At 38.1% G+C, this 16022-nt stretch overlaps 1 protein-coding gene and 2 non-coding genes across 13 annotated transcripts in view; all 3 read left to right on the forward strand.

Moving 5' to 3' along the window:
• Positions 1–16022, forward strand: part of LOC6040300 (protein winged eye) — a 408769-nt gene that overhangs the window by 26700 nt on the left and 366047 nt on the right. For 7 of the 11 annotated variants that reach the window (XM_038261924.1, XM_038261918.1, XM_038261925.1 and 4 more), the window contains 2 exons: positions 7463–7480; positions 7765–8191. In XM_038261924.1, the coding sequence (XP_038117852.1) occupies positions 8154–8191 (38 nt within the window). In that variant the 5' untranslated portion in view covers positions 7463–7480; positions 7765–8153. Of the gene's footprint in view, positions 1–7462; positions 7512–7764; positions 8192–16022 lie in introns of those variants that run through there. The other 4 variants (XM_038261919.1, XM_038261922.1, XM_038261920.1 and 1 more) reach the window with 3 other exon arrangements.
• Trnad-guc lies at positions 834–905 on the forward strand. The gene has a single exon. It is a non-coding gene; the product is annotated as a tRNA-Asp (tRNA).
• On the forward strand, positions 1297–1367 carry Trnag-gcc. Its single transcript has one exon. It is a non-coding gene; the product is annotated as a tRNA-Gly (tRNA).

Genomic DNA, 16022 nt, shown 5'->3' on the forward strand with positions numbered 1-16022 from the left:
AAAAATACAAAAATACAAAAATAAAAAATACAAAATACAAAAATACAAAAATACAAAAATACAAAATACAAAAATACAAAAATACAAAAATACAAAAATACAAAAATACAAAAATACAAAATACAAAAATACAAAAATACAAAAATACAAAATACAAAAATACAAAAATACAAAAATACAAAAATACAAAAATACAAAAATACAAAAATACAAAAATACAAAAATACAAAAATACAAAAATACAAAAATACAAAAATACAAAAATACAAAAATACAAAAATACAAAAATACAAAAATACAAAAATACAAAACTACAAAAATTCAAAAATAATATTTTCCCTCTTAGTGTCGACATTAAAAAATCAAATAAGAATCAGCTAGAAGAGTATTCAGATCTGTAGAAAGCACTCATTAAGATAAATAGCTCAATAAGAATCGAGCAAGCAAGTTCTATCAAAAGTTTTGCAAAATTAGTTGCTTAAATAGTGAAAATCAGCAAATTTGATGAAGTTAGAAGCGAGTGCTTAACCTGCCAAACATACGAGAATTTTTATTGTTAGCGTAGATTAATACTGGGGAGTACAGAATTTGCGTTGAAAATAAATCCATTTCTCCTATAGGACAAACTTTGATTCTAAGTCGGAAGATGAGCAAGAGCAATTTCATCACAAGCCTCTCGATGCAATCCAAGTTTGAGCAGTTTGAGGAGCTAAATTTATGACAGTGTGAAACAAAAACGACACCAGGCAGTTGACTCTTTTTTTCCTAGTCCGGTTTTATCATGTTCAGCATAGCAGAGTCTCGCAACTTTTTTCATTTCTCTTTTCAACACATCCTCGATAGTATAGTGGTCAGTATCCCCGCCTGTCACGCGGGAGACCGGGGTTCAATTCCCCGTCGGGGAGAATGTTGAGTTTTTTGGTTGAACTGCAACCAAAATTTGTTATGTTTTGAGGTGAGTGTTATCAACTATAGGTTGATGTTCATAATATTACAATATAAATCTTATGAATAACCGATCGGAAACGAAAAAAAAACATTCCAAAAAGCATCTAATGACATCAAACCTCCAACTTTTTCAGTCTGACTGAACTTTGTGCAAGTCATGTGATCCCCTTAGCTTGGAATCAATGCTCAGCATGGCTTCTATTTCACGGTGCCATGTTTCCATTTATAGCGCATATTGAAGCAACATACCTGCTATAAATTCATGTGCTCCTGATACTTTTTGGCCCTGCAACGTGTGCCAACTTTGAAAAAGCTGAAATTCAGTTGAGATTTCACATTATTAAAGAAGCATCGGTGGTTCAGTGGTAGAATGCTCGCCTGCCACGCGGGCGGCCCGGGTTCGATTCCCGGCCGATGCATCGTTTTTTTATTGCACATTGTAGCAAACTGCTGCAGGAAGAAAGTAGCTTTAGTTTTTCATAGTTGAAACTTTTTTTTTATCAAAACGGTTATGCTACACCGAAACTCCCAACCTGGTTCATCACTTAAAACAGGTCTCCTTTTTAATTAATTCAATTAAATGGTGTTGGGTTGCCACTCTTTCTTGATGCATAACATGTCAGGGCCCACTGACGGTTTGCTGTCTTAAAGGGGGTCTAAGAAGTGCATGGAGGGGTACATGGCCAGGCAACCGTGGAACGCCTTCGGGAAACTCCTCCCCTTTCAATCAACTTGTGATGATTGCAGTTTTCTTTTTTGCAGGGGTTTTTGCACCTGGAGGTGATCTTGAAATTTTTATCAGGTTGTTCACTTGTGTAGGGATCTTAGCTTGGAGATTTTCCCACGACAGTGCTTTATTTTTTTCAAAATTTGAAAATCACTTCTGTTTTAGCTTAAAGTAAAAATTGACTAGCTTTAAGGATTTTGAACACTAGCAAAAAAAGGAAACCCAGAACCATTTAGCTCCAATAAAATGGGTAAGAAGCATGTCTACAAAAGAGTGGAAACCCCCCTTTTTTCAGCAAAAATCTATGGTGAGGAAAAACGCGCCAACAAACAGTACCAGCCCGAAAAATTCAAATTCGCATGTTTGCAAGAGCAATGAAAATGCAAATCGTTCCCGGTCGGGAGCGGTCGTTCGGTGCGTCGATCTGTTGGGTAAATATTTGAACGAAAGTAGAGAAAAAAAAACGAAATAAAATAAAACAACACACAGTGGGTACTGTTTGTGCTGACGCCTTTGCGCTTAAAGAAGAACTATCTTGGGATGAGTTTTGTACGGGAAAAAATGTAAAATTCAGCAAAACATGAGGAAACTTGAGTTGTTGTCTTTTGAAGTGTTAGTTTAAATTATTATTTCACATAGCTTTCAAAGCTTTCACACAAAAATATAATAAACAATGTTTGCAAGTGAATTTTTAATACAATCACTAGTTTTTACGAAAAAGGGATCTCAATAAAAAATATATTTAAAAAATCACATTTTTTTTTGAGTTTGAGGTTTTTAAATTTCGCCAAGCCAAAAACTTCTGTAAACCAGAATCCGCATCAGAGGCGGATGTGAAATTTAAAGTTTTACTGTTTGGGCAATTTTTTTAAAGAGTATGCAGAATTTTATTTTTTGAACTATTTAAAAACAGTTTTAATTAAAAAAATGCCATAATTTTATCAACACTTTCCCACAAAATATGAAGCCATGAAAACATTACTTTTTTAATCAAAATGGTTTATTCTGACAACCGGTACTGTAATCATGTGCTGTAATTTTCATACATAAAAAACTAAACTAACATTTATGAAATATAATTTGAAGAACAAATAAAGCTTGATGACGAATGCTTCCAAAATTTTGTTGTGAGCAAAACAGATTATAGCGTCTTAATTCTGAATCAATGATTCGCTAAAACCTGTACAATGCATCGATAGCGTACATTGCCGTCACATCACAATACCTGACGACTTGACGACTTGACGACTTGACGACTTGCCGACTTGACGACTTGCCGACTTGACGTCTTGACGACTGACGACTTGACGGCTTGACGGCTTGACGACTTGACGACTTGACGACTAGACGACTTGACGACTTGACGACTTGACGACTTGACGTCTTGACGACTGACGACTTGACGGCTTGACGACTTGACGACTTGACGACTTGACGACTTGACGACTTGACGACTGACGACTTGACGACTTGACGACTTGACGACTTGACGACTTGACGACTTGATGCATTTTTTACCATGAAATCTTCCGCAAATTGGTAGAACTCACCGAAATCTAGAAAAATTTAGGGGAAAGTGGGGCAAGTGTAACAAGCTAAGGAAATGCTCGTTATATTCCATTAAAAACGTTAAAAAATCTGTCGGATTTTTTTAAAATCATCTTGTTCCAGGTCTTGACTGAGACTTCGATAGAACAAATTTTTAAAAAAGTCTGTTTTTTAATGTGAAAAATTGGTTAGGATGTATTTAATACGTTTCTTTCATTTTTAGATTAAAAAATAATATTTTACTCTAAATTTGACCGTTTTTACGAAAAAAGGTGCAGGTGGTTATGTTACACATGACCAGTATGACAAAGAACTTTGCAAAATGATTGTTGAAATTTTCGATTAGAATGTCCGGTCCAAATTTCCCCATGATTCCCTTATAATTACACAAGACAACTCTTTTGTGAATAGTTTTAAGACATAACATCAACGTCCTATCGAACTAAGGGGACGGAAATTGCAAATGGAGCTGCATTATAAATCAAGGTGAAATCAATCGACTTTCCCTCACCACTCGAAAGTTACCAAGATGCGGAACTGTTTTTGCAAGGCTGTTGCAAGCAATCGGCGGTAGCAAAGTAAATTCCAACAGCAAACATTACAACTGCCCTTTCCGGGGTTCTAATTGATTACGAAATAATTATTCTATATTTAACTCCGGATTGTGGCCAATCCTGCCGAAATTTCAAATTTCATGTCCATATCAAAATCCATGATGTTTGATACCCATATTTCCTCAACTCTTATGGTTCAGCAAATGTCCCCCCACCGGAACATCCCCGTGGCCTCCGGATTGTGGCCACTACTGCCGAAATTTCAAATTTCATGTCCATATCAAAATCCATGATGTTTGATACCCATATTGCCTCAACTCTTATGGTTCGGCAAATGTCCCCCCTTCGGAACATCCGCGGGGCCTCGGGCCACTCCAGTGTCCAGTATCAAAAACCATAAACTTTATCGCAACCACAACCAACTTGACCCAAAGGGAACTTGTTCTCGAACAACACGGAGAACCCTTCTTGATGCCGTTAACCGGAGCCTTCCGGGTGAAGATTAGCAGCTTGACCATATCTGTCCCTAAATTTCTTCCTTTATTCGCCTTCAGCGACAATCCGTCCCGTTCCTGTGACGGCCCGAGCCATTTCGGCGACCTCTCCACCGGGAAATTTCTGCGACCGGGGAAATTTCTGCTGTCCCTTCTGATTCTGCAACTACCACTCGATGTTGACTCCTCGGCTGTCAGAAAATTATGAGCTTGAGTGGAGGTGATTTTAGATACATCAATCTCACGTCTCTTGGAGAGGATGATCGGGAAAGGTTTGTTTAACCAATCATCGTGAAGGAAAAGGAGGGGAAGTCTTCGAAGAGGGGAAATCGTCACGTAACGATTTCGCTTCGCGAAAATTTTGGGTTCCGATCTTTTTATTCATTCTCTTAACACATACTAGGGTATTTTAACCATTAGTGGACCCCCTAGTAGAGCCGAAACACATTTTTTACAAATTTTTGATATTTTAAGCACTTTTTCATAACCCTCTGTATAAAACAATGAAATCTGAAGTCTTTTGAACAATTTTGACAATTTGTTTCATCAGTTATTCGTTTTTGAGCAGAAAAATAGCCATTTGAAAAAAAGTTTTTTTTTCCTGTTATGGACCCCCTTTCCCTATAGTGGACCCGGGTCCATAATCCGATTGTGGACCCGGGTCCACTATAGGCAAACTGTTATTTTTATACCAAATTTAAACGATTTTGGATGTTTTGATGCATGGTGTAGGTTTAATGATAGATATAACGAATAAAAGATGGATTTTGCTCACTTTTCATCATGAAAAAAATATGTTTTGTTAACAAATTTGGCTTTAAACAACGGAAAAATCTAACAGACATTTAAACACATTTATTTCCGTAAAAGATCAGAGAAAACTTTTCAAAAACTACTGTAAAAATAAAAATAAATTTAAAAATGTTTTTTTTGATTCAAATTTTTCCATATTTTTACATAAATGGTGGACCGAAACTAAACAATACAGTTGCTTTACAGTTGCTGATAAAACCACGCACGTTTATTTAAAAAAATGTTTTGTTATTGATTTATTATTATAAAATATCATTTCAAACTACAATTATGATGCTTCAGTTAAGTACAATTAACTATAGTTTCGATAAATTTTAAATTCTTACGGCTTCAGAATTGTTGGTACTTTTAACATAAAAACAGCTATATTTATACTCATAATTGAAAAAATATGCGTTTAGGTTGATTACAACAAGCATTTATTGTATGTTTAAGACAAACTTTTGCTTAAATACAACGTTTTCTTCATTTTTGAAGGTTAAATTTACAGGGTCCACTTTTGGAAAAGTTTGAATTTTCGTTGTCCTATATTGGACCCCCCTAATTTTTGCTCGAAAATGAGCAGTTCTTCGCTTTATTTTAGTAAAGTTCCTTAAACTTACATTATTTCGACTTGCTGAAGTTAAATGATCAGTCAAAAATGATTGGATAGTTAATTCAATAATAAAATATAAATGCTGTTTTGTTGTGAAAATGCTAGTGGCCATGGCTGATTTCAGATGTCGAACTCAAAACACTTATTTTGGTGAAAAGGACGATTCAATGTCAGTCAACATTGTTTTAAATGATGCTGAATATGCCAAATAAAAGATTTGTAGACAACAACACGCTTGAAATTGTGATTTTCTTGCATTTTTCATCAAAAACGCTTCAGCGGGTCCACTAAAGGAAAGGGGTCCACTAATGGTTAACGTACCCTACACACCACCTAGAGCACCAAACAGTGCGTTGCAAGTGTATTTGTAGCAAGAAAGCGCCATCGACTGTGGATTTGCTCGTGTGTGTGTTTGTGTAGTAAACCACACTAAAATTGTGTTCACGGAACCACACTAAAATCGAAATATAGAAATCTTGGAGTAAAGTTTTGAAAACTAATGGTGTGACTGATTGCAAATACAATCTTTGTTCTAGATTTTCCCTAAGATCGATCGGATGAGCAAACTCATGGAGGGTAGTTGCACGGCAGAAACCAGGCGCACACAAATGAAGCTCCCCGGCCCGCGTTTGTGTGTGTGCGTTGATAATTTTGTGCTCTTTCAAGCACCAAACTTGCCACCCGATTTCCCTTCCGCACACACAAACACTCACTACCGTACCCAACCAGATTTTTTTTAAATACTCTTTCGTGTGAATTGGCTCTGAAAAGGGCCATTTTAACATCCTATGACGCTGATAAAACCATGCGATGATGACACTCCAAGTTGTCGGCAATTTTCCCTCCCGCGCCTGCTCTGCCTCTCTTTCCACAACAATTCTCTCCTTCCTCTCGGCGGCTCTGCTGTGCTGCTGCTGCTTCTCGATCCTCCTCGTGCAAAGCTTCGAACTCGTTTGAGCTTCGACCGGCGGCGCGGCGCTCTTTTATAACCTCGCTTGGCTGTGACGGCTCGACGTTTTCGAAGCGTGGCCGAGAGCAAAATTTGCTAAGTGCTAGATACTTGAATCTGATTAATGTGTTCGGGAAAGGTTGCGCTCAACCAATCAGCGACCGGGATTTTCCAGGTCTGAATTTTTATTTTTCATCTTAACTTTTGAGTACTTTAACAAAGTTTTATCAACTTTATGAGGTAGTCAACTTGTACTTTAAGACATCCCCTTTAGTTTGGTGGGTAGAACATAAAGATTGCTTGAATGGGGTGGAAGATATAAGCGTTTAAAAGACTACACAATTTCGTTACACTTTCGCTTCGCGAAATTTTGGATTGACACCCGTAAACAGTGCCCTTAGGACAAAGTTCTTTGTCAAAAATATATTACTTAGATGATAAATAGTAAATTTTCATGATATTATTATATCGTGTATGGACAATTTTTTAAACAATTGTTTTGAAGTTTGAAGAACTTTTAAGTATTTTTTTTTACAATAAAATATATTGTTGCAGCAATTCGTATTGTTTTCCATACTAAAAATCCATATGGTACACTTGCCCCACCTAAACAAGATTTTTTAAAAGCTCTCTACAAAAATAACCAAAACATAAATCATACCTACTTTGTAATAGTCATATAAAACAATAAAAACTCTGAAAAAGATTTCTTCAAAAATTGTTTCCATTTTTGTTTTTATTATTACAATTTTTAAAATCTCAAATTGGATAAAAAATTTAGAATTTTTATCAAATATCTAATTATTAAAACACATTTCTCTTCTTTTCTTGCAGGATATATCATCTGGGATTGTAAATAAATGAGACCTTACTGTAATACAACGTAAAATTGAATATATTTTTTTTTCTAAAAATTGGTTCATTGCTGCTTGGTAATTTATTGTCTGAAATTTTTTTGTTGTACTTTTTTTATTCAATTAGTAGAATTTTTTTGATATCTTGAATTTTGGTTTGTTCCATATATTGACCGACTGTGGTCTTCAAATTGTTATTTTTAATTTAAGTTGGTTCCTAAGTTATTGTCTAATCCCAAGACGTCTATCAATCTCGGAATCAACAACCGATATTATTTCTAGCGTGTATGTTACGTTCCTGTGAGTGCTGGTAGCGAAACCCCAAAGCAATAATATTTTGAACGAAACCATCAGCGCAGGAGACACGCACAATTTCTGGGAAGAGCCGAAAATTCCGTGTCCACCACCACCGGTCCGAAGGTCCGAGGGGCCTCATCTAGATTGAAGCATAAAAAGAAGCAATCAATCTTGGTTGTTTATGTGTTTCTGCGCCAACCCATCCTAAACCGGGGGGGTTTGAAGCCAGTTATGTTGTTACCAAGTGAAATAAATTTAAACAAGGTCTGGTGTTGTGAAAAATAAAGAGTTGACCAATCAAATAGATGGATCGCTAGTGCTCTAATCCTTGGAATATCTATTCGAGGCTTGAAGAACAGCTCTGCAGAACAGCAATGTCCGGCAAACCGTGCACTCCGGAATGTGGTCGAAGGTGAGTTCTAACTTAACGATTTCATCTCAACAATTGACAAATAGATCCCAATAAAATTATACTTACATGTTGCATATCATGGTTGAAGATTCGGTACGTAATCTTCTTCGGCAGTAAACAATCAAACACAATCCGAAAAACCGACAACTCTCCTGCGTAAACCATTAAAATTAATTAAAAATGAATATTTTATGAACGCGGGCACTTTTTGTTGATTCTGACAGGGAAGAGGGCTTTTCGGTTTTCTATGAGCCGATTTATGCTGGGAACGCAATTAGCGTGATTGGCCTCCGGGAAAGGATCCGGGTTCCTGGTTCGTGCTGCACATGAACTGAAATTTTGACCTCATGACGGGTATTGATTTTCCGTCAGGTGGACGGGAGTATAAATCGAGATGAGTGGACGTATGAGCGACGGTGGGTTGTTGAACCTTAATAAATGCTCAATAAATATGACGAGAAAACACAATTTAGGCTTAACTGGCTTGAAATATCAATGTAAGTAAAACTTGTTTTTCCTAAACAAAGTACGAATATAAATTGCACTTTCCTGTTATCCTCGGAGTATTATGATTTATAATTCTGAACTGAATCTCTCGATATCCACAGTCTGCCCAAAGAGCACCTTATTCATGATATCATATTGAACAGCACGAACCTTGCAGTCCACAGAACACAACGCATCGTACTGGATCCCTTGAACCGTACAGAGAGAGTGCCGCCAAAGTCGTAAATTATCTACTGGATTCCTGTGCTCGCATCCGGCAGGAGACAGTTTTATGGGCTTTTCTCTCGATGCAAAGTGTTGGGAGCACTCTCTAACTCCTCATCAACTCTGTACGGAATCTACTACGCCGTCCATTTGGTCGGCTTTCGCAAACAACTCCACACTCTGTTTCTCCAGAAGTCGGGTTCGGCTCGGCGGAGTAATTCGAAATTAATGAAATCCTTAATCGCACCTTCCTTCCATACAGTCGACGAAGGAGCTGCCTGACTTCGACACCGGATCTTGTACTCTAATTATTTAGATTTTATGATCCTCCTGGAGAGAGCGACTGGTGTGTGGTGCGAGCAATAAAACTTTCATCAGATTAATTGAACTGATTGGGTGATTTACGGGTGGTGGAACTTGTGCGAAACCGGCAGCTGTTGAGTTCGTCAACGTCGCCGACTCTTCCAATTATCCTCTGAAAACACCTTATTTATGCAGGAGTTCTTCGGAGCGGCACCACGTGACATACCGAATGTCATCTTGCGACAATAAATCATTCAGCCGAAGGCAAAAAAAAAAATGCGTCATTCGCTAATTGCACAAATTGCATCACTGCGATGCGAGCGAATCTTGGAAGTGAACAAACACATTTGTGCCAGCAGCCGGCAAAACCAGACGACACAGTTATGACTTTTTTCGGTTTTTATTTTAACGACATTTCCTAAAACAACTCAACGAAGCGCGCAGTTCCCGCAGCGCCATCTGGTTTGCGTCAACGGTGCAGCGTACCGTCCTTGTACGTCCCGACGACCTCGAAAGTCGGCCTCTTGGCGGCTGACTCAGCCATCGCCGAGTTGGTCGTTCTGCGGGCATTCCGCACGACCACGTTGTGGCTTGGCGTGATCGGCGTCGCGACCTGCGCCTTCGGGAAGTGTCGCTTCAGGAAGTCCACCGTGGGTCGGTTGCCCATCAGCAGCAGCTTGGGACCCTTGGGGGGGACGGAAATTGTCGGCCGGTACCGCGGGAACCGTTCGGGACTGAACGTGGGGAATGGTCGCCGTACGACCTCCTCCGATGAGTCGAACGCCAGCAGGGATGACATCGGAGTTGTTGCTGCTGGGGCCGAGGTCGTCGCGGGTCTGGTCGGCTTCGCAGCCGGTGTAGTCGCGGCCATCGGGGTCGTCACCTCGCGGGAATCCTCGACCTCCTGGTACACGATCACCTCTTCGGGGGCACTGGTGTTCAACGGGTTCTTGCGCAGCTCTATCACGATGTGAATTTTGTTGAAATCGGACGTGGAGTTTCCGTTGCTGCTGGGAGGAGCAGCCAAAACGCCGACCACCAGCAGTGGTACAAAAACAGCGACCAACTTCAACATGTTGCACAACTGAAGAACACCTTGACACTACATGAAACGTTGCCGGTGCTACCTTACCTAGGTTCTTTTTATATCATTTAGAGGGTACAACTAGAAAGTGCTGAACTTTCGATTAGAACGTGGCTAATCGGGGATTTGCTGAATAGTTGAGCTTTAGCACGTAAATCCTTTTTTTGCACGCAAGTTTTCGCACTCTACGCCGCGACATGTCTGCGCGTAATTCAACGCCTGGTGGACAATTTGTTATTGTTTTGGTTGAAGTGCAGTCCGATTCGATTATCTGCGTAGGGTTTAACAACCTTGATGTTTACGTTCTTAGAAGTATGTTGCAAAAAAGTGAACAAGTTTAAGCTTTGCAATTACAAATTATAAATAGGTACTCCTCAGTTATAAAATTGAATTCAGTTTCAGAAAAAGGTAAGTAGTTCTCTACGATTTTTTTGCATTTTTAGTAACTTTTTTTAAATGCAAAAAAACGAAAAGAGATCAAAAATATTAACCTAAAAGTAACTGTAACATGAAAACAGTACATTCCAGCAACAATATTGTAAACTACTTGTCAGCTGCAATTCCGATTTTGCAAATTAAAACATCCGAATTCTAAGAGGAAAAAGTGAAATTCATTTAAGAAGTTACAAACACGTTGCCACCCCTTAAGGGGTCACATACATGTAAAAATTCACAAAATTTTATATTACAGATTTTTATTTTTATTTTTTTTTCAATCACTCTTGAAAGTTTTATGAAGGTAATTTATGGTTTAACCAAGGTTTAACTGAGTTAGAGAATATTTAAGCTCAGAGTTTTGATATGCGCAAAGCAAACTGCTAAATTTCTGAGCGTTTTTCTCTGAACACCAAGTTGATTTACGGGTGCCACGATATCTCGAGATGGGACGGACCAAATTGGCTGAAATTTTGTATGAAGACTCCCAAGACATATTCCGTGTGCATGACGAAGGCCGATTTTGAAATTTTGAATTAAAAAAAAATACAAAAAAATTGGCGATTTTTTATGTGAAAAACAGAAAAATATTTTTATCTTTTTTTAAATAAACTTTTTGAAAATCTGGCTTCGTCATGCGCACGGGACCGGTTTAACGAGTCTTCACCAAAATTTTGAGCCGATTTGTTCGAAGCAATGTTGAGATATCGTGGCACCATTTTTTTTTTTAAACTGCTAACTTCAAATAGCTATATCTCGGCAATGCTACAACCAAATGTCTTCAAATTTGTTTTGTTAAAAGATGAAAAGTTATATTTTAATGCCTTGAAAACAGATTTTGAAAAAAGTTTAAGTGTGTGCTCAAACCAACCTCTAACATTGTTGCCGATTTACATGTATGTAACCCCTTAATCAAAATTGATCTTTAAAATTTTTGTTAGTTGGATTTTGAAACAGATTGTCATCTGTGTGTCTGTGGTAAGGAACAGGGTTGTAACAATATCAAATATTCAGCTCTCAGCGACAACATTATCATACTCAAAATTTCATTTGCCAAAATTCACTACCCCTCTTTTCATCCTCCTATCATTCTCCTAACTAGATCGTAGCTACAAAAGCCGTCACAAAACAAAGCTTGCCATTCTCCCAATCCCCCTTTCGTGTTCTTTCATTGCTGATTTTTGAGATATCGAAAGAATCTTGGGCGAATTTGCGATAAAAGAATAAGAGAAGGAGTGATAAAAAAGAACACACTAAGAAAAAAAGTGTAAATTTACGTCTAATTTGATGCACATAACTGGAGCGTCAAATAAGACGTATAATAACACGATATGAATTGGTCGTGTAATATTACACGCTTGATTTTGAGTTGGTCGTGTAATATTACACGATTGATTTTGGGAACGTGCGCTCATTGCCATTTGAAAATCTTATTCGATTTTTCGTTTGCTCGTTGTACACAAAGAAAGCATTTTGTTTACGAAAATTTAGTATTTTATTTGCACTACTCCAAAATAATCTCATCATTACACATTCCAGTCACATTATTCTGGTGCCTTCACCATTCACAGTGCATTTAATGTTTATTGATTTCAATGAATTACTATCGACGGTCACTTTTCACTTCACACTTTGGGTTTCCTCTGAATCTATCAAGAATCTACTCCAACGCCACCTTTCACGATCCCTCAAGCGAAACGTTGCTGTTTCCTCGTCGTTTCGGATCCGTCCATGGTTTTGATTCCGATACACCAACAATCGGGTGGCTGCCATCTGCGGAAAAAATAATAAGAATTTTTCTAGACGCAGATAAATTCCACCAAGCTTACCTTGATTATCAGTATATAATAACTTTAGTCGCCAGATTTGGCAAAGAATCTGGATTTCACTGGGGCATGGTACGGCAAATCTTCGAAAAAATCTTCTCAAGAACAATTTTCACCACGTTGTTAAATATGGCGGTCGCTGCGATGCACTATGGTACATTGGGTGGCCAAGTTTCAAAAAAGTGACCTTCTCCAAATATTTTTTGGTATTTTTTTCTCGAAAGTAAACATTCTAACTAAGAAAAATCCAAATTTTCAAAGCTCTAAGTTTGTTCATTACGGAGAACCGCAAGCTGAAAGTCAAAAAATGGAGTAAAAAAGGTGCAGGTGGTTATGTTACACATGACCAGTATGACAAAGAACTTTGCAAAATGATTGTTGAAATTTTCGATTAGAATGTCCGGTCCAAATTTCCCCATGATTCCCTTATAATTACACAAGACAACTCTTTTGTGAATAGTTTTAAGACATAACATCAACGTCCTATCGAACTAAGGGGACGGAAATTGCAAATGGAGCTGCATTATAAATCAAGGTGAAATCAATCGACTTTCCCTCACCACTCGAAAGTTACCAAGATGCGGAACTGTTTTTGCAAGGCTGTTGCAAGCAATCGGCGGTAGCAAAGTAAATTCCAACAGCAAACATTACAACTGCCCTTTCCGGGGTTCTAATTGATTACGAAATAATTATTCTATATTTAACTCCGGATTGTGGCCAATCCTGCCGAAATTTCAAATTTCATGTCCATATCAAAATCCATGATGTTTGATACCCATATTTCCTCAACTCTTATGGTTCAGCAAATGTCCCCCCACCGGAACATCCCCGTGGCCTCCGGATTGTGGCCACTACTGCCGAAATTTCAAATTTCATGTCCATATCAAAATCCATGATGTTTGATACCCATATTGCCTCAACTCTTATGGTTCGGCAAATGTCCCCCCTTCGGAACATCCGCGGGGCCTCGGGCCACTCCAGTGTCCAGTATCAAAAACCATAAACTTTATCGCAACCACAACCAACTTGACCCAAAGGGAACTTGTTCTCGAACAACACGGAGAACCCTTCTTGATGCCGTTAACCGGAGCCTTCCGGGTGAAGATTAGCAGCTTGACCATATCTGTCCCTAAATTTCTTCCTTTATTCGCCTTCAGCGACAATCCGTCCCGTTCCTGTGACGGCCCGAGCCATTTCGGCGACCTCTCCACCGGGGAAATTTCTGCGACCGGGGGAAATTTCTGCTGTCCCTTCTGATTCTGCAACTACCACTCGATGTTGACTCCTCGGCTGTCAGAAAATTATGAGCTTGAGTGGAGGTGATTTTAGATACATCAATCTCACGTCTCTTGGAGAGGATGATCGGGAAAGGTTTGTTTAACCAATCATCGTGAAGGAAAAGGAGGGGAAGTCTTCGAAGAGGGGAAATCGTCACGTAACGATTTCGCTTCGCGAAAATTTTGGGTTCCGATCTTTTTATTCATTCTCTTAACACATACTAGGGTATTTTAACCATTAGTGGACCCCCCTAGTAGAGCCGAAACACATTTTTTACAAATTTTTGATATTTTAAGCACTTTTTCATAACCCTCTGTATAAAACAATGAAATCTGAAGTCTTTTGAACAATTTTGACAATTTGTTTCATCAGTTATTCGTTTTTGAGCAGAAAAATAGCCATTTGAAAAAAGTTTTTTTTTCCTGTTATGGACCCCCTTTCCCTATAGTGGACCCGGGTCCATAATCCGATTGTGGACCCGGGTCCACTATAGGCAAACTGTTATTTTTATACCAAATTTAAACGATTTTGGATGTTTTGATGCATGGTGTAGGTTTAATGATAGATATAACGAATAAAAGATGGATTTTGCTCACTTTTCATCATGAAAAAATATGTTTTGTTAACAAATTTGGCTTTAAACAACGGAAAAATCTAACAGACATTTAAACACATTTATTTCCGTAAAAGATCAGAGAAAACTTTTCAAAAACTACTGTAAAAATAAAAATAAATTTAAAAATGTTTTTTTTGATTCAAATTTTTCCATATTTTTACATAAATGGTGGACCGAAACTAAACAATACAGTTGCTTTACAGTTGCTGATAAAACCACGCACGTTTATTTAAAAAAATGTTTTGTTATTGATTTATTATTATAAAATATCATTTCAAACTACAATTATGATGCTTCAGTTAAGTACAATTAACTATAGTTTCGATAAATTTTAAATTCTTACGGCTTCAGAATTGTTGGTACTTTTAACATGAAAACAGCTATATTTATACTCATAATTGAAAAAATATGCGTTTAGGTTGATTACAACAAGCATTTATTGTATGTTTAAGACAAACTTTTGCTTAAATACAACGTTTTCTTCATTTTTGAAGGTTAAATTTACAGGGGTCCACTTTTGGAAAAGTTTGAATTTTCGTTGTCCTATATTGGACCCCCCTAATTTTTGCTCGAAAATGAGCAGTTCTTCGCTTTATTTTAGTAAAGTTCCTTAAACTTACATTATTTCGACTTGCTGAAGTTAAATGATCAGTCAAAAATGATTGGATAGTTAATTCAATAATAAAATATAAATGCTGTTTTGTTGTGAAAATGCTAGTGGCCATGGCTGATTTCAGATGTCGAACTCAAAACACTTATTTTGGTGAAAAGGACGATTCAATGTCAGTCAACATTGTTTTAAATGATGCTGAATATGCCAAATAAAAGATTTGTAGACAACAACACGCTTGAAATTGTGATTTTCTTGCATTTTTCATCAAAAACGCTTCAGCGGGTCCACTAAAGGAAAGGGGTCCACTAATGGTTAACGTACCCTACACACCACCTAGAGCACCAAACAGTGCGTTGCAAGTGTATTTGTAGCAAGAAAGCGCCATCGACTGTGGATTTGCTCGTGTGTGTGTTTGTGTAGTAAACCACACTAAAATTGTGTTCACGGAACCACACTAAAATCGAAATATAGAAATCTTGGAGTAAAGTTTTGAAAACTAATGGTGTGACTGATTGCAAATACAATCTTTGTTCTAGATTTTCCCTAAGATCGATCGGATGAGCAAACTCATGGAGGGTAGTTGCACGGCAGAAACCAGGCGCACACAAATGAAGCTCCCGGCCCGCGTTTGTGTGTGTGCGTTGATAATTTTGTGCTCTTTCAAGCACCAAACTTGCCACCCGATTTCCCTTCCGCACACACAAACACTCACTACCGTACCCAACCAGATTTTTTTTAAATACTCTTTCGTGTGAATTGGCTCTGAAAAGGGCCATTTTAACATCCTATGACGCTGATAAAACCATGCGATGATGACACTCCAAGTTGTCGGCAATTTTCCCTCCCGCGCCTGCTCTGCCTCTCTTTCCACAACAATTCTCTCCTTCCTCTCGGCGGCTCTGCTGTGCTGCTGCTGCTTCTCGATCCTCCTCGTGCAAAGCTTCGAACTCGTTTGAGCTTCGACC

Source organism: Culex quinquefasciatus, chromosome 3 (genome assembly GCF_015732765.1).
Source record: "Culex quinquefasciatus strain JHB chromosome 3, VPISU_Cqui_1.0_pri_paternal, whole genome shotgun sequence".
In the NCBI taxonomy this organism is placed as follows: Eukaryota; Metazoa; Arthropoda; class Insecta; order Diptera; family Culicidae; genus Culex; species Culex quinquefasciatus.